Below are 25667 nucleotides of genomic sequence, written 5' to 3' on the forward strand. Positions count from 1 at the left end.
TTTGTGTGTTTATTGCTGTTTATACTGTTTCAGACATACAGTGCCCTCCATGATTATTGGCCCCCCTTGTAAGGATTAGTAAAAAATGGTTAGAAAAAATCCACCTTCTGGTGAAGTAGCTTCATCTCACACTGAAAAAATGAGAAATTTTAATAGAAAATTTAATTTAAAAATTTATTCAGAGGAAAAAACAAAAACAAATCACTCATCAAGAAATAATTATTTTCAACAAAAACACGTGCCACTATTATTGGCACCCTTGGAAATTATAGTGAACACAATGTAACTGAAGCATGTTTCCCATTTAAATTGTACATTTCTGAGTTGAATGGAGCGTGTAGGAACTTTCAAGCTGTAATCCATGGCTTCCTGATTAACCGGGGTTCAAATATGAGGCGACACAGAGACCAAATTCCCTTAGTCATCCATCAACATGGGACAGATAAGAGAACGTAAAAACCAAATGAGGGAGAGCTGTGTTGACCTTCATAAGTCAAGGAATGGTTATTTAAAAAAAAAAAAGCTACTCGCCTGAAAATATCCATTAGGGCAAAAAAAAATAATAATAATAATGTGGACACCAATTGGAACTGTTACAAACTTGCCTGGAAGAGGTCCCAAGTTTATTTTGCCCCCGTGTACAGTGAGGAGGATGGGAAAAGAGGGGGAAAAATCACTCTTGGTGAATTTCAAGAAAAAGTAAAATCTTGGGGTTTCCAAATCTCCAAAATCACAATCAGACACCACCTCAATGCTAACAGATTGTTTGGAAGGCATGCTAGAAAAAAAAAAAAAAGCTTTTCCTGTCAGTTAAGCAGACCTGTAAGTGAAGTTTGCGAAACTCTACTACAACTTTGACTGGAATTGTGTTCTATGATCTGATAAAACAAAATACCCCTGTCCCAACTTTTTTTAAATGTGTTACTGGCATCAAATTCAAAACGAGCATATATTTAAAAATAATTCTTAGTGTCAATATTTGATATGTTGTCTTTGTACTATTTTCAATGAAATATAGGGTTTCCATGACTTGTAAATCATTAATTCTGTTTTTATTTACAGTTTACACAGCATCTCAATTATTTTGGAACTGGGGTTGTATTATCAGATCAGGTACAATGAGGCTAGTTAAAATAAATGAAACTCAGTTTTGCTCAGTTCATTCAGAGCCACTTCATTAATAAGCCTCCTTCAGTCTGTCATATGGTGCGTTTAGGCAAAGAGGTCTGATACACACACTTCCCATCTAACTGCACGTAATTAATTGACATCTTGTTCTCGGTCACCTCAAAGTATGCAAAACCACCTAATGTGTGATTCACAGCGCTAGAAAACACTTGCCAAGATGACGGGAGGCTCTTCTTGTGATGAGTGGAGTTGGAAAGGACAAATCCGCTCCCACTGACAACAAATGCACTTCCATCCTCTTCTCTAATAAACTAATGGAAGATGAAAGAAAGTATTTTAAAATAGTGTTCCATGTCAATGTGAATTAAATTTGATTAAAAAAGGTGTTCACCTGCAAATTATGGTCATGACCACTCAGATATAAAGTGACGTTGTACTTCTTCAGCAGTGGTCTCAGTTCCTTTACCAGACAGTGAGTAGGACCATGGTGACCGATGGACCACACAGGGTAGTGGCCAGCCACCACCACATACTCAGACCTAAGAGGGAATAACAGGTCAGAACGAAGTTTTTTTTTTTTTTAAACAATTCTGCAATTTTTTAAAGTTCTGTCATCCAGGTATTTTAATTATGTTGCACTAGTAGGTCAAGTTTATTCTTACATCTGAAGGCAAACTGGTGAAGTCTTCAAGATATACCAAGTAAAACTGAGTTATGCAAGACATTTTACACAAGAGATCATGCTTTACTATGGTGTGGGGTGTCAAGTCAAGTTTATTTGTATAGCGCTTTTAACAATAAACATTGTCGCAAAGCAGCTTTACAGAATTTGAACGACTTAAAACATGAGCTAATTTTATCCCTAATCTATCCCCAATGAGCACGCCTGTGGCAAGGAAAAACTCCCTCAGACGACATGAGGAAGAAACCTCGAGAGGAACCAGACTCAAAAGGGAACCCATCCTCATTTGGGCAACAACAGACAACATGACTATAATATTAATAGTTTTAACATGAAGACAGGGTGTGCCTGTCTAATTTGGATTCTTTGCTTCCATAATATTTACTCATATCTATTCAAGCATGAATAAGAATTTGTTGGGTGTGATGGTAATGTTGAATACTATCCATTTTTAGGGATATGTGCTTATGGATATGTGTACACAGAGAAGTGTGGCAGGTCAGGCCTTCTAAAAACATGCTTCAACATCCTAACATTCCTTTTAAAGGATTCATACAACTTTTGTGAAGGAAAAATACCCTTTTTTTTAGCTTAGTCATTACACTTCCTACCAGTCTGTGGTTTACTCTCAGGTACAGTGGTGCTTGAAAGTTTGTGAACCCTTTAGAATTTTCTATATTTCTGCATAAACATCGGCAGATTTTCACACAAGTCCTAAAAGTAGATAAAGAGAACCCAGTTAAACAAATGAGACAAAAATATTATGCTTGGTCATATATTAATTGAGGAAATTGATCCAATATTACATATCTGTGAGTGGCAAAAGTATGTGAACCTCTAGGATTAGCAGTTAATTTGAAGGTGAAATTAGAGTCAGGTGTTTTCAATCAATGGGATGACAATCAGGTGTGAGTGGGCACCCTGTTTTATTTAAAGAACAGGGATCTATCAAAGTCTGATCTTCATGACACGTTTGTGGAAGTGTATCATGGCACAAACAAAGGAGATTTCTGAGGACCTCAGAAAAAGCATTGTTGATGCTCACCAGGCTGGAAAAGGTTACAAAACCATCTCTAAAGAGTTTGGACTCCACCAATCCACAGTCAGACAGATTGTGTACAAATGGAGGAAATTCAAGACCATTGTTACCCTCCCCATGAGTGGTGGACCAACAAAGATCGCTCCAAGAGCAAGGTGTGTAATAATCGGCGAGGTCACAAAGGACCCCAGGGTAACTTCTAAGCAACTGAAGGCCTCTCTCACATTGGCTAATGTTCATGTTCATGAGTCCACCGTCAGGAGAACACTGAACAACAATGGTGTGCATGGCAGGGTTGCAAGGAGAAAGCCACTGCTCTCCAAAAAGAACATTGCTGCTCATCTGCAGTTTGCTAAAGATCATGTGGACAAGCCAGAAGGCTATTGGAAAAATGTTTTGTGGATGGATGAGACCAAAATAGAACTTTTTGGTTTAAATGAGAAGCGTTATGTTTGGAGAAAGGAAAACACTGCATTCCAGCATAAGAACCTTATCCCATCTGTGAAACATGGTGGTGGTAGTATCATGGCTTGGGCCTGTTTTGCTGCATCTGGGCCAGGACGGTTTGCCATCGTCAATGGAACAATGAATTCTGAATTATACCAGCGAATTCTAAAGGAAAATGTCAGGACATCTGTTCATGAAGTGAATCTCAAGAGAAGGTGGGTTATGCAGCAAGACAATGATCCTAAGCACACAAGTCGTTCTACCAAAGAATAGTTAAAGAAGAATAAAGTTATGTTTTGGAATGGCCAAGTCAAAGTCCTGACCTTAATCCAATCAAAATGTTGTGGAAGGACCTGAAGCGAGCAGTTCATGTGAGGAAACCCACCAACATCCCAGAGTTGAAGTTGTTCTGTATGGAGGAATGGGCTAAAATTCCTCCAAGCCGGTGTGCAGGACTGATCAACAGTTACTGGAAACGTTTAGCTGCAGTTATCGCTGCACAAGGGGGTCACACCAGATACTGAAAACAAAGGTTCACATACTTTTGCCACTCACAGATATGTAATATTGGATCATTTCCCTCAATAAATAAATGACCAAGTATAATATTTTTGTCTCATTTGTTTAACTGGGTTCTCTTTATCTACTTTTAGGACTTGTGTGAAAATCTGATGATGTTTTAGGTCATATTTATGCAGAAATATAGAAAATTCTAAAGGGTTCACAAACTTTCAAGCACCACTTTACTTAAGCTGACTTGATTTTGTCTTGTGAATTGTGCTTCAACTTGTGTTTGTTCAGTTAAATGTATGTGTCTGCTTTCATTCTGAACTGGCAAATCTTACTTGGTATTTTGCAGTGTCCTTTTGATCCACTCAAAATGCTGTTCTGCATGATTAAGGTCCTCTGGTCCTTGGGGCTGGTCTCCTTCATAAGTGTTCCCACACAGAACCACTGTGTCTATCATCAGGACCGTCATGGAGATGTTGGTGTGAGGAATCTTAAATTGCAACTCATAATAGAGCTCAGGGAAATGCCTATGGATTGATGAAATGTCACTTTGTAGTATACATTTTGTTGGCCAACTCTTATGAGAAATTCATACAGAGCGCAACATGTTGTGATACCACAGCTGAGAAAGTATAATTGTTGGCACACACTTACCACCTCTCTGATCTGGTTGAATAGGCGATCTCAGCAGATACGTTTCCCAAGTGATCATGATTTCCTGCCACTAAATACCATGGAACACCAATAAGAGCTGGATGAGAGAACACATGCTCAAATGTAGCCTGAAAACAGAACGAGTGAAATTCAAATCCAAGACTCTGGAACAAATAGAGAAAAACTAAATAGTGACTTTGAAATAGTGAAATTCTTGCATGTAATATTAATTCCACCAGATGGCACATTTATCATACATTTGTTAGCAGCAGTAGTGTGTTTAATATTAAAGTGCTGATGACACGTTTTTGACATCTTTGGCGATGTTTTATAACATAAAAAGTAATTCCCGATGATCCATATATTAATTCACGAAGGCGCCTATTTTACAAGTTATGATTAAAAACGCGGCTATTTGGGCAAATTTGACGGGGCTGCAGCACCCAGGAGACGAAGGAGGAGGAGGAGCTATATGACGTCAGCGAAAGAACCTTCCTCCTAACTTACCAGTTTGTTGTTGATGCGACAGGTGTTCAGTTTATCGTTATTAGTATTTTTATTAGACATTTTATATTATAGTTATTATGCCTTCGCGTTGTGTTGCCGGCTTTTGCTCCAAAACCCACAAGGATGGGGTAAGTTTATTCAAGTTTCCCAGAGATCCCGAGCTGCATGCGAAGTGGGTGAAGCAAGTCAGGCGCACTCGTGACAAGTGGGAGCCCTCACCAACATCCGTCCTGTGCTCTGAACACTTTGATTTGGATTGTTTTGACACCCTTCCCAGCTTAAAGGAATCTCTTGGGTGTTCAGTTCAGCACAAACGTGTGTTACTACCATCAGCAGTGCCTACACAGTGTTGCCAGATTGGGAGGTTTCCCGCCCAGTTGGGCGGTTTCAAGTGCATTTTGGAGGGACTGCTGACGTTTTCCAGCCCAAAATATGTTCAAAACCCACCAAAATGCACTTGAAACCGCCCAACTGGGCGGGAAAAATCCCAATCTGGCAACACTGCCAGTATTCCGGAGGGGGTCTACTAGTAGCTATGCCGGATCCAAAGACAGTCCTCCTGTCAGAACATGTGTTGTGAAACGACATAAGATAAAGGTACGTAGAGCTAAAGATTCTACATGATAATCATAAATGTAATCATAACGTCAGCGTGATATCAGTCATGTATTTGCTTGTGAAAGCTTGCGGCTTTCATGTAACTGCCGCCTAGCAACAAGAGGCAAAGGGTAAAGAGGGTAGGCTATCATAGATTCTATTCGGAAGAGATCAACACAATTCTAGACTCCCAGAAGAGGAAGAGCTAGCACTAGAGAGTTCACCGGCGTTTTCATGCACCATTTCCATTGAGTAGAACCAGAGTAGAACAGCCAGTGAACCGCAGCGTGTTCTTCCGCTGACGTCACAGCATGGCCGCGAGCCACGGACCCAGTTTTCTTGCGCTGTGCAATTAAAAGTTGGATATTCGCGTAACAACAGCTTCTTTTCACGTAATTATAACAGAAATCTAACATGTTTGCCATGTTGTATAGTTTATTTAAGAAATTGCATAGAGTCATGTTCGTGTCATCAGCCCTTTAAAGGTAGACTGCCTTTAAGATTTTTCAAGCGTAGGTGATAAAAAGAATTCTCCCTGACACCCAATTATTTTTGTTTAGTGGACCGAAAGCTGCTGAATTAGAATCACAGACTTCCAATTTTATTAGGTTTTAAAAAAAAAAAAATAGAACAATTAATTAATTTAGGGCCACGTGGCCCTAAAGTCTCTGCTATTTTTTCTTGCTTCACCTCAACCCAAACCAAGATACTACATCATGCATCACGTGGTGGGCTTTCCCCGCTCGCGCAAGACATTGTGGGATACAAATTTGAAACAGGAGAGAAAAATGGAGGACGTGAGTGTGCGAATGAAACGTGAAAGACCAACTATAGTAACAGAAATCGAGAAGAAAAGATGTTATGTTGCGAAGGAAAGGAAACGCAGGACCAAACTAATAAATGTCGACAGTCAGCGAGCGCCTCGGTGTGATCAGCTGTTTGTTTAGCGACAAAATGATGTAACTGTCAGTGCACGGTCAAGGTAAACCTGTAGATGGCAGTAATGCAACACCATGGATGCCACATGATGGAAAACCCAACAGAAGAAAGAAAACAAAGAGGCAAGTAAACCTGCGCATGCGCACAGGGACTTCCTCTGTCTGCTGGACTGCGTAAAGTGAGCGATTTCATGCACATTATTTGCTCGGGAATCCCCTCAAATTAAATAAATTCCCAGCCACAGAATGGTCTGGGTATTTTTTTTTTAGATATTACAGAAATAACAATATATTACAGCCCTGTGATGACCTGGCGACTTGTCCAGGGTGTACCCCGCGTTTTGCCCGTAGTCAGCTGGGATAGGCTCCAGTTTGCCTGCGACCCTGTAGAACAGGATAAAGCGGCTACAGATAATGAGATGAGATGAGAATATATTACAATGACCAAATTTCAGAGGGAACTAAATTTCACAGATTTTATGAAATCAAAAGGCCATCTACTTTTAAAGCTAGACTGCCTTTCAGATTTTTCAAGTGTAGGTCATAAAAAGAATTTTCCCTGACACCCAATTATTTTTGTTTAGTGGACCGAAAGCTACTGAAATTGAATCACAGACTTCCAATTTTATTAGATTTTTTAAATAGAACAATTAATGAATTTAGGGCCACATGGCCCTAAATTCTCCGCAATTTTTTCCTGCTTCAACATGACCCAATTCAAGATACTATGTCATGCATCACGTGGTGGGCTTTCCCAGTTTGCGCAAGGCATTGTGGGATACAAATTTGAAACAGGAGAGAAAAATGGAAGACGTGAGTGTGTGAATGAAATGTGAAAGACGAACTACAGTAATGGAAATCGAGAAGAAAAGACATTATGTTGCAAAGGAGAGGAAACGCAGGACCAAACTAATAAATATCGGCAGTCAGCGAACATCTCGGTGTGATCAGCTGTTCGTTTAGCGACAGAATGATGTAACTGTCAGTGCATGGTCAAGGTAAACCTGTAGATGGCAGTAATGCAACACTGGATGCCGCATGATGGAAAACCCAACAGAAGAAAGAAAAGAAGAAGGTAAACCTTCGCATGCGCAGAGGGACTTCTTCTGTCTGCTTGACTGCATGAAGCGAGTGATTTCATGCACATTATTTGCTCGGGAATCCCCTCAAATTAAATAACTTCCCAGCCACAGAATGGTCTGGGTATTTTTTTTTAGATATTACAGAAATAACAATATATCGCAATGACCAAATTTCAGAGGGAAATACATTTCACCGATTTTACGAAATCGAAAGGCCATATAGTGTTAACTGCCATCTGAGTGCTATCCCGCCTCTACAAACTCTTATTAACATCATACATGACTGGAAAGACTGTCATTTCAAATCCCAGCACCACCAAGCTGTCACTGTTGGAGCTTGAGGAAGGCCCTTAAAGGGCTGATGACACGAACATGACTCTATGCAATTTCTTAAATAAACTATACAACACGGCAAACATGTTAGATTTCTGTTATAATTATGTGAAAAGAAGCTGTTGTTACGTGAATATCCAACTTTTAATTGCACAGCGCAAGAAAACTGGGTCCGTGGCTCGCGGCCATGTTGTGACGTCAGCGGAAGAACACGCTGCGGTTCACTGGCTGTTCTACTCTGGTTCTACTCAATGGAAATGGCGCATGAAAACGCTGGTGAACTCTCTAGTGCTAGCTCTTCCTCTTCTGGGAGTCTAGAATTGTGTTGATCTCTTCCGAATAGAATCTATGATAGCCTACCCTCTTTACCCTTTGCCTCTCGTTGCTAGGCGGCAGTTACATGAAAGCCGCAAGCTTTCACAAGCAAATACATGACTGATATCACGCCGACTTTATGATTACATTTATGATTATCATGTAGAATCTATAGCTCTATGTACCTTTATCTTATGTCGTTTCACAACCAGGGCTTTGAACCAGAATTTTTTTCCTATTGGTTTGTTCCGAACAGAAACGGAATTTTAACGTTTCTGGTTTTGGGTTCCACCATTAAATAGACGTTCCCGAACCGGTTAGAACAAAAACATTTCGTTCCCGGAACGGTTAATTACGTTCTCTGTCAGCTGTTTAACAAATGGCTATAAAATTATGTCTCTGTCTCATCCAGCTTAAGCCAAATGTAGGCTAATTCTATTACAACCTTCATTAAATAAGACAAGAAATAATTCAAAACAATTATTATTTCAAATGTTGGCGATTTGGATTCTCAGTATGTCTTCCCATCTACACAAACAGAAAAAGTGCCAAAAATGAAAGATAATTCGTTTAGTGTGTTACCAAAGGCTAGTCAGGCCCTATAGAGGGCTACCGCATGACGTCACCGCGCCGCGAGATTTTGTTAGGCGCCATATTGGAAGACCAAGTACACATCTATGCAAGTACATACATACATAAAACAAACTACACCTGAAATGTAGCCAGGGCCGGTTCTGCCCTAATCTGGACCCGGGTGCAACATCGCGCGCCCCCCCCCCCCCCCCCCCCCCAAAAAAAAAAAAACCCCCAAAAAAACACCAGTCTAAATCAGGACAACCATCACATAACTATAAACATTTTATATCAACTATTTCAACTAAATGGGCTATAATAAATAAGCCTGCAGGCAGCCACGGCGGGCTGCCTCAGAAAAGTAACCATTCAATGACACAACTGAAAGCCTGCAGCCACGGCGGGCTGCCTTAAAAAGTTAGTAACCATTTGTCCTACCTTAAAACTCGTTTTGCATTTTCTGCCTCCTTTTTTGTATTTTCGACCCTCCGTTTATTTTCTTTCCTTTTCTGAAAACCCGATTTGTGTCCAGACATTTTGTTCTGCTACCAACGAACTAACTCGTCAGGTCTTGTCTCTCGAGCCCGCGATGATTCCCGTGGGAAGGGCAACAACTGATACATTTTTACAAACAGCCAATAGGGAGGTTGCAACGTTCAGGCTCTTCTTTGCTCAGACACTCAGTAATGCACTTACTCACTAGTAGTCCACCTTCCCGCTCTCTCCATTCAATCAGCGAACGTCACACAGGAAGTGAACCCCAGCGGGTCATAGAAACTTGCGCAGGAGAAGAATGACTTTTATTTGTAGGCTACAGAAACTTTGAGGAACGAAATAAAAACCGGTATTAACCGGTTACCATTATTTTTAATAAGCGTTTCTGTTCCGGAACATAAAAAATAATAAAGTTTCTGGTTTTGTTTCTGTTCCATGTGAAATAGAAAAAGTTCCCGGTTTTCGTTTTCGTTCCTTGAACCGGTTCAAAGCCCTGTTCACAACGCATGTTCTGACAGGAGGACTGTCTTTGGATCCGGCATAGCTACGAGTAGACCCCCTCCGGAATACTGGCAGTGTTGCCAGATTGGGAGGTTTCCCGCCCAGTTGGGCAGTTTCAAGTGCATTTTGGTGGGTTTTGAACATATTTTGGGCTGGAAAACGTCAGCAGTATCTGCTAGATACTGCTGACGTTTTCCAGCCCAAAATATGTTCAAAACCCACCAAAATGCACTTGAAACCGCCCAACTGGGTGGGAAACCTCCCAATCTGGCAACACTGTGTAGGCACTGCTGATGGTAGTAACACACGTTTGTGCTGAACTGCACACCCAAGAGATTCCTTTAAGCTGGGAAGGGTGTCAAAACAATCCAAATCGAAGTGTTCAGAGCACAGGACGGATGTTGGTGAGGGCTCCCACTTGTCACAAGTGCGCCTGACTTGCTTCACCCACTTCGCATGCAGCTCGGGATCTCTGGGAAACTTGAATAAACTTACCCCATCCTTGTGGGTTTTGGAGCAAAAGCCGGCAACACAACGCGAAAGCATAATATATATATATATATATATATATATATATATATATATATATATATATAAATGTATAATAATGTATAATAAAAATACTAATAATGATAAACTGAACACCTGTCGCATCAACAACAAACTGGTAAGTTAGGAGGAAGGTTCTTTCGCTGACGTCATATAGCTCCTCCTCCTCCTTCGTCTCCTGGATGCTGCAGCCCCGTCAAATTTGCCCAAATAGCCGCGTTTTTTATCATAACTTGTAAAATAGGCGCCTTCGTGAATTAATATATGGATCATCGGGAATTACTTTTTATGTTATAAAACATCGCCAAAGATGTCAAAAACGTGTCATCAGCACTTTAACCCTCATTGGCTCAGCTGTAATTCATTCTGGATAAAACTTTTGCCAACAGAATAAATTTAAATATAAGGATATAGCTGATGGTCAAGGGTCTTGCTCAAGCATCAATCTCTGCCAGGCAGTCTGAGGATATGACCTTATAACCTTCCAGTCAGAACCTTAAATCACTGAGCTACAACTGCATCTATCAGACCATGTTTACAATCAAAATCACAAAATGGAACATGTTTCCATGATATCTCCAGTCATAAATGATGACAGACCTTGAAGCGTATATCATCAATGTCCTTGACTCCAGTGTAATAAAAGTGATCTCCCAAACTCAAGACAAAATCCAAGCCCACACTTTCAGCCACTCGACCCAGTTCCTGAGCTATCTCCTTTTCATGAGCTGTGTAGAAGGGAAAGAAGGGAATGCCACCCCAGTCTCCAATACCAACAAAACGCAGAGAACCTTAGGAGACAACAGGATAGATAGATAGATAGATAGATAGATAGATAGATAGATAGATAGATAGATAGATAGATAGATAAAAATATGGAGACCTGCTACATAGACAATTGTTTAATCAAACATTTGAAATTATGTTAAGTCGGATTATGTAAAACTATACAGAGCTAGTATTTAGAAAGAGATAAACTGTGTACTTTGTTCCTGAGCTTGACATGGTCCGTGGATGGTCTGAAGAATGAACAGGAGTAATGCAGTCAGGCAGGCCATGGCGTGTTTGAGGTTGAGGTCCATGCCAAATAACGCTATCAACACAACAGCAAAACAGAACAACAGAACTGAAGCCTCATGTTATGAAATCTGCTTTCTCTTCTACTACAATGAGGAAGTAGGTAGTGGTTTAAAACTTTCCTGTGTCAGCTTCAAAGGGGAACAACTGTCATGCAGTGCACATGTGCATCACACCATATTCAGGCAGTAAATTCAACATTGCAGTAATCTAAATCACCAACAATCCAACCAGTGTATGTTTAGACAATTGAATGTTACTGCTATAACAGCAGTGACAGAAACAAACATAATACCTAATAAGATTTATTCATTCTCAAACTGTTTATGCTGGTGTTGATATTAAATGATTATAATGCCAATCCATTGTAATAAAACTATATGGTATGTTATTTTCTTACAGAAGGACTGAGTTGAGGCACCTCACTGGCTTCTTCATTAACAATTAATGAAACTGGAACAGCAGCTTGTAGTTACACCATTACAGCAGCACCAATAAAACTGACTGTAGCCTGACAGAGCAGCCTTTAACCTAGTAAGAACAGGGTGGGGGCTGAGACTTGATAAAGTGCTGCAGACTTCACTAAACCAACAGGGTTCAAAAAGAAATCATTACCCAAATATGACCCTAAGTAGAAAAAAAACCAAACTATCGGGCCATACTACGGAAGTGTATTCAAGGTTCCCCCTGGGTTCTGAAAAATATTCTCCACTTTTTTCCTTGAAAAATAAAGTCAAATAAGTATTCTTCACTTTGTCTTTGTCTGTATTTTTTCTTAGTTACCAACTCATCAAAGTGGACTTAATACAGGTTTATACCAACCAAACTGACACAATTCAAATGAAGACTTTCATCTCAAAATGCATGAAGACTTTCATCTCAAAATGCTATATATCCAGTTTTGCTAGTTTGAGAAAAAGCCATTTTTTATTGTGCATTATTGAAAAATGAAACTGATAATGTTATTTGAAAACTTTATTATAAACTACTCTGCATCATATGACGTTTTGATAAAATCCTTAACTCATGCAAAATGAAAAAAATATATATGATTTTGTTTTTTTCCCTCAAAATGCTATAAATCCATTCGACCATTTTTTTCACGAAATGCTATACATCCAAGTTAATTAATAATTATCAAAATCTGTAAGTTTTGCACGCAGTAAACTGTCACAATATGGTTTCTTAAATAAAAAAAAGCCCTCCCAAGCATAATAAATGTGTAACTTTACACTTAATTATAGCATTTACCCTTTGTTACAAGAATGCTCTGAAGATGTCTGTGAAGATTCTCAATCATCCAGGTCATAGTAAACTGTGGGTGGTAGAAATGGGCAACTGGACTTGCTTAAAGATTCTTGAAAACGTTTCACCTCTCCTGGATCAGAATCAGAATTCTGATGACCAGCTCATCTAAGGTGTCATTGAGGCATCATGTTGGTGTGGGTCACTGGAGGCTGGGTGTGAACAGCGAGTCATTAGGGTGATCAAAGGATTGCCCGTTAGGGTGATCAATGGCAAACTGACTCTCTCTGTACCTCCTGTGAGTCACCGAAAACAGCTGGGTCCTGGCGTACACCCAGCCGTCTGGAAAGAGTGTCCAAGACCGCATTGTAGATGGTTGATAAATGAAGTCTTAGACCCCCACCTCTGTTCAGTGATGGCCGTTCCAGGTTGACAAAAATGGCTTCTTTAACTCCTCGCTCATACCAATGATCCTCTCTGGCTAAAATGCGTACGTTACAATCCTGAAATGAGTGTCCTTTGTTGTTAAGATGAATGTAGACAGCCGAGTCCTGGCCTGAGGAGCTGGCTCTCCTGTGTTGAGCCAAGCGCCTGTATAGAGATCTTGCATGTGACGTCACAGCTGATCCAGATTGTAACAGACGCCATCTTGTGGGTCAAAAGCCATATTTCCGCCTTCTACTTCTACTTCTGGTTCTACTTCTGCTTCTACTTCTACCTTTTCTTCTGGAAAACCCTACTATATACAATTCTACTACAATGGCTGCGGCTACAAGCTCTCCCTACCTGTGCACGTTTTTTGTTTTTTGTGTGTATTTTTGCGTGTTGTTCGTCTGTACCGGACTTCAATATCCACTACAACCGTATGGACTTACTGGACATTGGTTTCCAGCAGAAAATGACGGTTTGTAGCGATTTCCATCGCATGCACAACATTCCGGACGAGATAGCGAGACCAGCGGGATCTCCGTGGATTGTTTTTGGGTCTGGCAGGCGAAGGAGGCAGCGTCGGGAGAGGAAGCAAAAGCGAGGCTGCAGGCAGAGCTGGCCTGTTGACTAAGCTCAGAAAACAGCCACTCAAATCTCCACTGCCAAGCCTCTATCTCTCCAATGCCAGATCCATGGTAAACAAGATGGACGATTTGGAATTACAGCTGGAATTACCTTATTCTATTCTATAATCGGCTGGTCAGTGTTATACTAGATACTACTGATATATCTAGTATCAGTACTAGTAATACTTAAGTGACTTACCCATCCAATGAGGATTGTTATTTTCTTGTTTACAAGATGCCACATCTCAGGGCAGCTGACAAATCCTGGATTTCTGTAAAGATAACTGTCCAGAGATTTATAAGCACGCAGTGCTTCACCACTGAACAGCGAGGGAAAGTTAATGAGGTAATTATACACATCTGGGTATCCCACCTCTGGCAGTTCAATATCCACTGACACGGTCGTGAAAACTACGTCCGGTAATTGATAAGGGTCACTAATCTGTAGGTCGTTTATTTTAGACATATATCTAGTTATCTGTTCATTAGAAAAATGAGCCGTGTAGTCTGTCGGTTGAAATTTATCCATTTTGTACACGAGTGCAGCAGTATTCAGCAGTGTTTTTTACCGACAAGATGGCGGCTGTGTACTTTCCGGTCACGTGACTGCAAGATCTCTATAGCGGTTGTTTTGTTTCCCCAATATACGTGCAAACCTCACTGCACTGAATTGCATACACTACGTTGTCCTGTTTGTGTCTGGGTATTCTGTCCTTAGGGTGGACCAGTTTCTGCTTCAGGGTGTTACTGGGTCTGAAATGTACCGGAATGTTGTGTTTGTAGAAGATCCTCCTGAGTTTCTCAGATATACCAGAAATGTAGGGAATGACAATGTTCTTGCGTTTGTTCCTGTTATCATCCTTGTCAATTATGTTCCTTTTTATGCTCTTTAGGAAAGCCCAGTTGGGATAACCGCAATTCTGAAGTGCTTTCTTGATATGATTCTGCTCCTTCTCTTTTCCCTCTAACGTTGTAGGAATGTTCTGAGCCCTGTGTTGCAAGGTCCTAATGACCCCCAATTTATGTTTCAGTGGGTGGTGAGAGTCGAAAAGTAGGTACTGGTCTGTGTGTGTGGGTTTCCGGTAGACCTCGATACTAAGGCTTCTGTCTTGTCTAATGTGTACATCACAATCCAAGAAGGCTAGATTATTCCCACTGACATCCTCCCGAGTGAAGTTGATGTTGCTAATGACTCGCCGTTCACACCCAGCCTCCAGTGGCCCACACCAACATGATGCCTCAATGACATCTTAGATGAGCTGGTCATCAGAATTCTGATTCTGATTCAGGAGAGGATAAATATCTGATACTCCCTATTAGTCAGACAGAACTGAGGAAGCCTTTCGGACGAGAGGTGAAACGTTTTCAAGAATCTTCAAGCAAGTCCAGTTGCCCATTTCTACCACCCACAATGCTCTGAAGAGTTTTGTGGTAAAAGCACTATGATGGTTTCACCCCTATGCTCAAAATTTTTTAAAGCTAGCAAAAGGACTAAAATACAGATGTGCACAAATCAGTTTACAAGAAAACCCTGCATGCCTCATATAAAATAATAGTTTGTTCTTTTAATCTTTTGTCCCATTTTATGTCCTGACCTGCTTCTCTCCAGCATTAAAAGCTAAATCATCATTGGAAAGTTTGTCCACATGACAGAGAGAACGATTGTCCCGTGCATTGTGAGTACACCCAATTTGTTGCACCTTTCCACCAGTAGAATACCTTATTTGCTTTTTTATTTCACGCTCATGATATTCTACAGTCCTCCCTCTTTTTCTTGGTTTCAGTGAAACCAGAATTTTATCCTCTAATCTGTCTAAATCATTCATTTTTAGCAGAGAATAGTTCTCGATTCAGCGTCACTTCAAACAATCATAGGCGCCGCCATGTTGGACAAATCAAGAGCGCTGATTGGCTGAGCGGATATAGTGCGATTTGGAAGAAAATTAGAATGGCAGATATTGTGGTTTGATAAAGTGAAACTTCATCCATCCATCCATTATCTGTAGCTGCTTATCCTGTTCTACAGGGTCGTGGGCAAGCTGGAGCCTATCCCAGCTGACTACGGGCGAAAGGCGGGGTACACCCTGGACAAGTCGCCAGGTCATTGCAGGGCTGACATATAGACACAGACAACCATTCACACCGCCGGTCAATTTAGTGTCACCAATTAATCTAACCTGCATGTCTTTGGACTGTGGGGGAAACCGGAGCACCCAGAGGAAACCCATGCAGACACGGGGAGAACATGTAAACTCCACACAGAAAGGCCCTTGTTGGCCACTGGGCTCGAACCCAGAACCTTCTTGCTGTGAAGCGACAGCGCTAACCACTACACCACCGTGCCGCCAAAAGTGGAACTTCATGCAGTAAAAGCAATGGGGTGTTTGAGAGAGTTTTCTCAAAACTGAACTCAATCCCTGATCATCACACTCACCCTCTCTATGCCCTTGGGGCCTTCCAACACAGCTCTTTCAGTCACAGGTTCGTCCTTCCAAACTGTAGGACTGAGAGGTTCAGGAAGTCTTTCCTGCCTACTGTGACTGTTTAATGTGCAATAACTGCTTCTGTCCTTTTATCCACATGCTCTTAGCTTTAATCTATCTATCTATCTATCTATCTATCTATCTATCTATCTATCTATCTATCTATCTATCTATCTATCTATCTATCTATCTATCTAATTAAATTTTGCCATTGTTTTAGACGTAGATATACTGCCAGCACACTTTTTCAGCAAAATGTCTGTTTATGCAATATAGACTCTATCAGTAATATGTGTTTATGTAATGTGGACTCTGTGTGTGCATGTTGGACTTTGCTGCTGTAACAATCTAATTTCCTGCAAAGGATCACTAAAGTATATCTTATCTTATGTGCCGCGTTTTGACAAAAAATGATTTGAGATATGAATAGAACTTACTATTGACAATCTCCTATGTATATTGGTTCCAAAATTTCGAATATGGCGCTTATCGCGTTTTGCAATGAAAGTCTTCAAATATGTGTACAGATACAGCTAGGCCTCTCCATTACATATAAAATCTGGGCTCCATTCCAGCATCTAATAAGAAAGACTTGGTTTTGGGCACCATGTGCGCCATCAAGCTAAAATAAACCTCTTTAGGTTGAAATATAAGGATATTTTAACTGTGAATTATTCAAAAGAGATATTAGGACTCTGCGTATCAACAGGGAAGGAATCTGAATTTCCCGTCAATTTATGAACTGAACACAGAATGACACCACGATTTTCATCATCCGTTAGTTAGACCAGAGCCATTTCTGTTCTAGCTACTGAAAAGACCAGGGGTTCAGTCAGGTTTTCCTGGGGCTTGCATTTTTTAAAGGAGATTGGCATCGATAGGTTGGGGAGGCGATATTTAACTGTACAAGATAATATTATCCACACACATTCAAAAGTTTTGACATCTTTATTAGTGATTTTTGCACTGCTCTCAGTTTCTGTCTCCTTATTATGATCAACACCCATAATGTCTCAGGAAACTGAGGCATGTGCCAATTGACTATTAAATATCACTAGACTAGTAAAATTTATCATCAGTTTAATAAACATCTCATTTACGTACTGTATCTCTCCTTTAGGACCACAAAGACACCAGTTTGAAGCTAAATTATTATAACATTCAAAATCCCAGATAACATGCAAGTCAGTTGTTTTCTATTAATCGCTGACTTTTTTTGAGGGTGAAAATACCCCAGAGCTATAGCCCTGAGTGATGGGGTCTAACGACGCCACAGTGTTCACCACAGGGACTCGACGCGCCATACCACCTGAAACAAGGCCCTTCAGTCGTTTTCCGGCTGACAGCACTTTCAATTGGAGCCTTTTTTTTTTTTAACCGACCCCTGTATTACTGACACTGCTCAGGGATGGTTGGGGCTCTGAGTGTGACTCCCCCATGGCTGTTCTTCAATGCTTGAAGAAGACCAGCTAAAAACTTTGCACGCTTCAACTGCACCATTGTTTGGTTCACACAGAGAGAATTACATCACCACACCAGGCCGATTAAGGCTCATAGCGATTGGTCAAAAGCTTGGTGCTCATTGTGTGTGGTTGATTTTTATTAGTCACAAGCGTGTGCTCATTGTTTACACTCAGCAAATGGAAGGATTTCTAGAAAATATGACTTATGACAATGATGACAAAAATATTTGTCACTGTGATGACTGCTAGTAATTTTCTGTTCGTCACTGATGGATGATGTTCGTCAATAATGAGTGCCAGCAGGAACCCTGCATATTACTGCCACACCAGAAAAAAAAAATACATAAAAAAAAAATTCACTAATACATACAGTGGTGCTTGAAAGTTTGTGAACCCTTTAGAATTTTCTATATTTCTGCATAAATATGGCCTAAAACATCATCAGATTTTCACACAAGTCCTAAAAATAGATAAAGAGAACCCAGTTAAACAAATGAGACAAAAATATTATACTTGGTCATTTATTTATTGAGGAAAATGATCCAATATTACATATCTGTGAGTGGCAAAAGTATGTGAACTTCTAGGATTAGCGGTTAATTTGAAGGTGAAATTAGAGTCAGGTGTTTTCAATCAATGGGATGACAATCAGGTGTGAGTGGACATCCTGTTTTATTTAAAGAACAGGGATCTATCAAAGTCTGATCTTCACAACACGTTTGGACGTGTATCATGGCACAAACAAAGGAGATTTCTGAGGACCTCAGAAAAAGCGTTGTTGATGCTCACCAGGCTGGAAAAGGTTACAAAACCATCTCTAAAGAGTTTGGACTCCACCAATCCACAGTCAGACAGATTGTGTACAAATGGAGGAAATTCAAGACCATTGTTACCCTCCCCATGAGTGGTGGACCAACAAAGATCGCTCCAAGAGCAAGGTGTGTAATAGTCGGTGAGGTCACAAAGGACCCCAGGGTAACTTCTAAGCAACTGAAGGCCTCTCTCACATTAGCTAATGTTCATGTTCATGAGTCCACCATCAGGAGAACACTGAACAACAATGGTGTGCATGGCAGGGTTGCAAGGATAAAGCCACTGCTCTCCAAAAAGAACATTGCTGCTCATCTGCAGTTTACTAAAGATCACTGTGGCAGTGGGGGCACGGTCAAGCGTCGGTCTGTGAATGGAGGGCGGAGTCAGGGAAGGTAAGCAGCGGAATCACTGCACCTGACGGGAATTAACCTGTGTTTGTGTGTCTTCCCCAGTGACCGCGCCCTATAAGAGGAGAGGGAGAGCGGAGGAAGGGAGCTTCTCCCCAATCTGGACTTGTGTGTGTGCGTGCGTGTGTGTATAGTGTAAAGCTGAAAAGCTGTAATAAAAGTTTTTTGAGAACTCCGTTCTGGCCTGCCGTGCTTCTGTGCTCCACCCACCCACCTAGAACACTTGTTACAGTGGTGCCGAAACCTGGGATGGAGCGCAGGAGAGAACAGCCCCATGGAGTCCTCCCCCTTCAAAGACCTGATCCATGCCCTTGCCACGGCCCAATAGAGCCAGCACCAGGCGCTGGTCGCCCTCCGGAAGGAACAGGAGCAAAGGTTCGAGGCCCTGGTGCTGGCGCAGCAGGAAGATCGCCAGGCGTTCCGGCACCTACTCGCGTCGGTGGGGTCCACCGACGCGGGTGGGGTCCACCGACGCGGGTGGGGTCCACCGACGCGGGTGGGGTCCACCGACGCGGGCCCTCCCCACCTCATCCTAATGAAGATGGGCCCACACGACGACCCCGAGACCTTCCTCGCTCTCTTTGAGCAGGCAGCAGAGGCGTGGGGTTGGCCGGTGGAACAGCGCATGGCGCGCCTCCTCCCCCTGCTCACGGGCGAGGCGCAGCTGGCCGCGCTACAGCTCCCTGCCGACAGCCGGCTGGTCTACGCGGACCTCCGCAGGGCCGTCCTCCAGCGCGTGGGTCGCACTCCAGAGCAGCAGCGGCAGCGCTTCCGCGCACTGCGCCTGCAGGAGGTCGGCTGGCTGTTTGCGTTTGGCCAGCAACTCCAGGACACCTGCTGCCGGTGGCTGAGGGCCGACAACCGCGACGCCGAGTAAATCATCGATTTGGTGGCACTGGAGCAGTTCGTCGCTCGACTTCCGTAAGGAACTGCGGAGTGGGTCTAGTGCCATCACCCGGCATCGCTGGATCAGGCCATTGAGCTGGCGGAGGACCATATGGCAGCCGTTCCAACGGCAGGATAGCGTGTCTCCCCTCCTCTCCTCCCCTCTCTCTCTCTTTCTCTCTCTCCCCCCTTCTGTTCCTTGCCCTCGCACCATTCCCCCACTGTGGAGGCGGGGGCTGGCTCCACCCCAGCCGGGCCGCCGCACCCGCAGTGTCCTACCGTTTCCTACTTCCGTGTCTGTGTCTCCCCCCCTCAGGGGAGTGATATCCGGAACACCGGTGCAGAGAGAGAGCCTGGGCTGGTGTGCTGGCGCTGCGGGGAGCCGGGGCACCTCCAGCATCAGTGCTCGGCGATGGAGGTGGGCGCGGTGGTCCGGATCCCCGACGCGCCAGGAACCGCCCTCGATCGGGCCGGAGCTTATCGCAAGGGGATACGTATCAGGCTTTGGTGGACTCTGGCTGTAATCAGACCTCAATCCACCAAAGCCTGGTGCAAGACGAGGCATTGGGAAGAGCACAGTTGGTGAAGGTGTTGTGTGTGCACGGGGATGTTCACAACTACCCTTTAGTGTCGATCCATATTCTGTTTCGAGGGGAGAAATTTAGAGTACAGGCAGCGGTTAATCCTCGCCTTACCCACTCTCTAATTTTGGGGACTGATTGGCCGGGATTTCGGGATTTAATGACGCACTTAGTGAAGAGTGGGTCCTGCCGTAGTTCAGCGGGGGGAGGTCCCGGTGTGGCATTGGCAGGAGCAGCTGTCACAGAGCCGTCTATGTCATCACCACGTCAGAGTGAGGAGCAGCAGGCTCCTCCTCCCTCTCTGGGGGAATCCCTCGCAGATTTCCCGTTAGAGCAATTGCGAGACGAGTCTCTGCGGCATGCGTTTGACCAAGTGAGAGTAATCGATGGTCAAACGCTCCAGCCAAACACCACCCCGTCCTTCCTTTATTTTTCCATCATTAAGGATAGGTTATACCGAGTGACGCAGGACACTCAGACTAAGGAACAAATAACCCAACTTTTGATCCCAAAGAGCCGCCAGGAATTGGTATTCCAGGCAGCTCACTTTAATCCCATGGCTGAACACTTAGGGCAGGATAAGACACTAGCCCGAATAATGGCCCAGTTCTATTGGCCAGGGATTCGTGGCGATGCCCGTAGGTGGTGTACGGCATGCCGTGAATGCCAGTTGGTAAATCCAGCGGCCATCCCAAAAGCGCCTTTGCGCCCTCTACCATTAATTGAGACCCCGTTCGAAAGAATTGGGATGGATCTCGTCGGGCCATTAGATCGGTCAACACGAGGGTATTGCTTTATTTTAGTTCTGGTGGACTATGTAACTGGGATAAATGCCTCGAGCCCCTGCTTTTCGCAGTGCGAGAGGTCCCACAAGCCTCCACGGGGTTCTCCCCATTCGAGTTATTATATGGGCGTAAGCCGCGTGGCATCCTAGATGTGCTGTGGGAAAATTGGGAGGAGGGACTGTGGGTGCAATCAGTTAATTATTGATATTAAGTGATCAATCTCGTTAAATCAGTCTCATTAAATTTTGAAGGTCAATAATTAAAATGAATCAATCCCATTGAATCATTTAATTTGACTCGTTTGAATTGAATCATACCATAGAATCACTCTCATTTGAAGTGAATCGTTCAGTGAATCGTTCAATGAATCATTTAGTGAATCATTTAGGGAATTGTTCAATGAATCATTTAGGGAATCATTTAGTGAATCATACCATTAATCCTGGTGCTTAATAATAAATTACCAAACAGCTAAATTATGGTACATTTCCAAATTATTAAGATCACTTACCATATTATATAACATTTGCACCCTTTTTGAATTCTTTGAGAAAATTGGGGACTTCAGATGTTGTTCACACAAATAAACACAGTTTGTTTAATAAATGAATTTATTATACAAAGATAAAAAGATAAATCAATATATACAAGCAGTGAAGTGTGTGTGTGTGTGTGTGTGTGTGTGTGAGAGAGAGAGAGAGAGAGTGTGAAGGACTTGACCATGTGTTTAGCCTCGTGTAGCTAACTACACGTGGTGGAGGCCTAGCTTGTTGGTAGCTAAACAAAAGAATGTTATCTAAACAGAACAAAGGATTAGCTCTGTGTTTAGCCTCGTGTAGCTAACTACACGGGGTGGAGGCCTAGATTAGCCTTGTGTTGCTAGTATGTGTTTGTGAAAGGCCCTATAGCCTAGCTAAAGTGTGTTTGTTAGGCCTGATGGCTTGCTGAGCACATGGTAGGCCTTGATTAGCTTTGTGTTGCTAAGCAGACAAAAGCGAAGCTGTAGCTAACCCACTAGCTCATAACCATACTGAATCCACTGAAATCTTAATGACATCAAGATGTATAATAATGAGAACTATATGTTAGTAGTAAAGAATAAAAGAGAGAAGCATGCGCAGCCTATCTATTAAACAATTGAGAGAACATAGAACCAAAATAAATCAACACGCTGCGTGTTCAACAGTGTAACAATAAACCTGGGTTTAAATTCACACTATTTCAAATAAAAGCAAATTCCTAAGACTATCCTAATTATGCCCAAATGCCAAAATCTTACTTAATCCTGCCTTTAGCAAGATATGAAGAACTATTCGCCGGTGTAGCTTCAGGCCTCGCCGTGGGAGCACGTGAGCTGCTCGTGATGAAGGCGCAGAAAACTTTCGGGTCCAGCGGAGCACTTGGGTGGTTCCCGTGGAAAACAGAGGGTTCTTGGTCCGAAAGTTTCAGCGATCGTGAGGAAAAGTCTCTGATCAGAATAAGATGCACAGCGCTTTGAGTTAAAAAGGATTCAATCGCTTCTTAACTTTTAACTGCCTGGGCTGCAGTCGTGACGTCACTTCTAATGCAAGTAAACCGGTTGTAACTCAGGTTGAGTTTAAAGATCGCGCGACTCTAGAGTTTACCTTTGCCAAGGGTAAGAAGGAAAATCGCGCTGAGTGATGGATCTTGCAAGAAAGAAGACGTCTTTTTGGGGTGGAGAGCGCGCCTCTTTATACATCCAGATCCATCGGAAGCCAGACGTGAGAGAGCAAAGATGGAAGCGTTGTCCCATTGTTTTATGTTTCCTTGTATGATGACGTAGATGATCCCGCCCACGCGTGACGTAAGTCACACGGAAGTGGACTGGGAATTGTAGTTCTGACACAAGATGGCGGTATGATACCTACAGTCCCCCTTTTGGTCTCAGGGGTATGACGGAGTCGTAGCACTGAGAGCACCGTATCGTATCATCGCCGTGTCCATAGTCCTTGAGGTAGACTTGTCCTGTGCAGTCCATGGTGTCCTGTGAAGACTGTAAACTTGTGAGTTCCAGTAAGACAGTTGGAGACAGAGGCATTTTGGGCATAATATAATCACTATGGGCATTTTGGGCATATAATCACTATCTAACTAACTAGATCAAAACCACATCAAAAAAATTAAACATGGAACATGAAACATGTAGTGTTCAATTTCTTAGGCATAAAAAAACAAGAAAAGAGAAGAAATGAAGGAAGGAAAGAAGTATTAGTGTTTGGGTTGGCAAACCTAATCTTCTGGGAAGGTGATAGCAGTGGGGGGGTCTGGCTAGAAAGCGTGCGCTACTGCGGCTAGCTGTCGGGGACACAGACCATCTTATCTAGCTAGGTGTGTAGTGTTATGTATGGGTTGCCTGGGCAGACCCAGTGGATGTCTTTAGTGAAGGTGCACATCTCTAAGTTTTGTGGATTCACAAAAGTGAGGATAGCACTGCCAAGACTATATGCCAGGTGTATTTGCGATGAATACACACTAGTAATAGCGGATTTTAGTATTTTATCTACCATGTTATACTGACGGGTTATTACTTCATTGGGTTGGTGAAGTCTGACCGGGAATGTTAGTGTACGCTTATGGTTGAGCGATGCGTACAAACTAGGTGGACAGGATGGGCCTAGCTGTCGTCCACCCCCTTTTGGAGTGAGAACTGTTCAAAAGGTTTGATTCGATTACGGAAATCGATATGAAAGCGTTTAATTAGGCTTAGATGTCCTAATGCGATACGCGACGGGGAACGGTTTTCCCACGATCAAAAGGTCTCGACCAGGGTGGTAGGAACTTCTCTGAGATTCGGGCGTAGTAGGCTTTGTGTCCTTCTACTCTCGAATCAAGATTCTTTTGGGCACCTGTAAAGGTTGACGGCAGGTGGCATTGTAGGTCGGCAACATGTTGATGTGCGGTGTATGCAATCGCGACGCTTATGGCCTCTGGTTTGTATAGGAGATGCGGGGGAAGAACCGACTCTCGCCCAGTCATCATCCCATAGGGTGTGACTTCAGTGGCGCAATGAGGGGTGGACCGAATGGCCCTTAGCACCAAGGGAAGTTTCACATCACAAATTTTACCATGGTTTGTGATGTACTTTTGCAGCATGCTCACAATGGTTTGAATGGCTCGTTCAGCCTGACCAGAGAATTGAGGGTGGTACGCGATATGGAATTTCACCTCGACGCCTAACATGTTCCACAGCGCAGCCATTACACCAGCGGTGAAATGGGTGTCTGAGTCGATGGACAGAGGGAGATTTTTGCCACTAGGGGGAATCGCGATGTCGGGTGTTTCGACACCGGACTCGGTGTGCAAAGACATGAACTGAAGTTCTTCAGAAATTTGATCTCGCGTGGCGCTCGGTTGATCGGTGTTCGCACTGATCTCGTCGCAACGGGTTTGTGCATATTTTGTGGGATTCAACGACTGTGGGGTTTTGTTTTGTGTGAAGTTGACTAAGTTTATGTCGCAGGGCTTGGTTGGGATTGGGTCGCCTTGTGAGAGCCGTGTGTCTGAGAAATGGTGGTGAAGACTTTAGCGCACATGAGAGGTGCGTCTTGTGTGTTTGCCTTCGCCACCAGGGGGGGCCCTACATCCTGACCCTCGCCTGCTGTTTCAGAGAGATCTCCTTCCCCCTTTTACGAGATATACCCGTGGTTCCTGGCCTAGTCATGCCAGCAAATGGTTTGTCATTTTTCTTGGGCTCCTTTGTTTTATCTGTTGAGGGGTCTGACGTCTCCTGTAACAGTTCTTTAATCTCAGCCAACTGGGCTTTTAAAGAGTCCAGCTCTGAGTGGAACTCACCAGGTTGGTCTGAGTCACTGTGTTGGTCGTCTCTACCCTTACGTTTAGAGCTACGGTCGGAACGCTTCTGCCGTTTCTGGTCAGAGCGGGGATGACGGTTTTGCTGCCAACCGTTTTGTTCCCTACGACCCTTTTCATGTGATGGGCGATTGCCATCGTCACTGTGGACTCGCCCTCGGTCCCTCCTGGCCTTACCTTGTCGATTTTTCCACTCACCCTTGTGATGGCTCGGCAAGGATCGGGCTGGACCGGAATTTTTCCAGGTGGGTCCCCCTTTCGGTGCTTCACCTCCTAAGGTTAGCGGGGGCTTGTCCTCACCCAGGAGACTAAGGACTCTGGGTTCATCATCATTTCCGTTTGCGGTTTTGACAATGGTCTCCCAGGTCATTTGGGCTAGTCGCCTAATTTCCCTCATCGAATAGCGACCTTGTCGACACGTCAGTGTGACATGGGTCCGCACGCTTGGGTGGAGGTTATGCAAGAAGAGAGATATGAAACCTCTATCTTCTTCCAACCCTGGTGCACTACTACCTTGGAAATAGGCAGTACGTAGCCGTCTGTAATATTCACGAGGCGCCTCAGACCGTTTTTGTTTGACTTGTAATGCACACAATATCGCGGAGGTTTCGTCCGTGTATGGCGCATATTCTTCCCTCATGTAATTGCGAAGTTTCGAATAACTATCGCGAATGTTTGGGGGTAGTGTCTCT

General features: G+C 43.1%; 1 protein-coding gene across 2 annotated transcripts; it reads right to left on the reverse strand.

The window, feature by feature from the left end:
* Nucleotide 1: 1 nt before the first annotated feature.
* Nucleotides 2-11509, reverse strand: acp5b (acid phosphatase 5b, tartrate resistant). Of its 2 annotated transcripts, none has more exons than XM_060922107.1 (6): nucleotides 11336-11509; nucleotides 10951-11141; nucleotides 4461-4624; nucleotides 4142-4333; nucleotides 1520-1667; nucleotides 2-1439 (listed from the first exon to the last, which is right to left on the reverse strand). In XM_060922107.1, the coding sequence occupies exons 1-6, from the start codon at nucleotides 11430-11432 to the stop codon at nucleotides 1200-1202; spliced, it is 1032 nt and encodes a 343-aa protein (XP_060778090.1). In that variant the 5' UTR covers nucleotides 11433-11509; the 3' UTR covers nucleotides 2-1199. The 2 variants fall into 2 exon arrangements, with proteins under 2 accessions (XP_060778090.1, XP_060778091.1); XM_060922108.1 differs by having other exon boundaries at nucleotides 4-1439; nucleotides 4461-4588.
* Between the last annotated feature and the right edge of the window lie 14158 nt (nucleotides 11510-25667).

The sequence above is a fragment of the Neoarius graeffei genome, chromosome 5 (genome assembly GCF_027579695.1).
Source record: "Neoarius graeffei isolate fNeoGra1 chromosome 5, fNeoGra1.pri, whole genome shotgun sequence".
NCBI lineage: Eukaryota > Metazoa > Chordata > Actinopteri > Siluriformes > Ariidae > Neoarius > Neoarius graeffei.

Bases quoted from the DNA above. Each gene is read 5' to 3' on its own strand.
- acp5b (XM_060922107.1), bottom strand. From the start codon at position 11,432: ATGGACCTCAACCTCAAACACGCCATGGCCTGCCTGACTGCATTACTC. The intron at 1,668-4,141 runs GTAAGATTTGCC...ATTCCCTCTTAG, and splicing joins AGGACACTGCAAAATACCAA to GTCTGAGTATGTGGTGGTGG. The intron at 1,440-1,519 runs GTGAACACCTTT...ATCTTCCATTAG, and splicing joins GTCATGACCATAATTTGCAG to TTTATTAGAGAAGAGGATGG.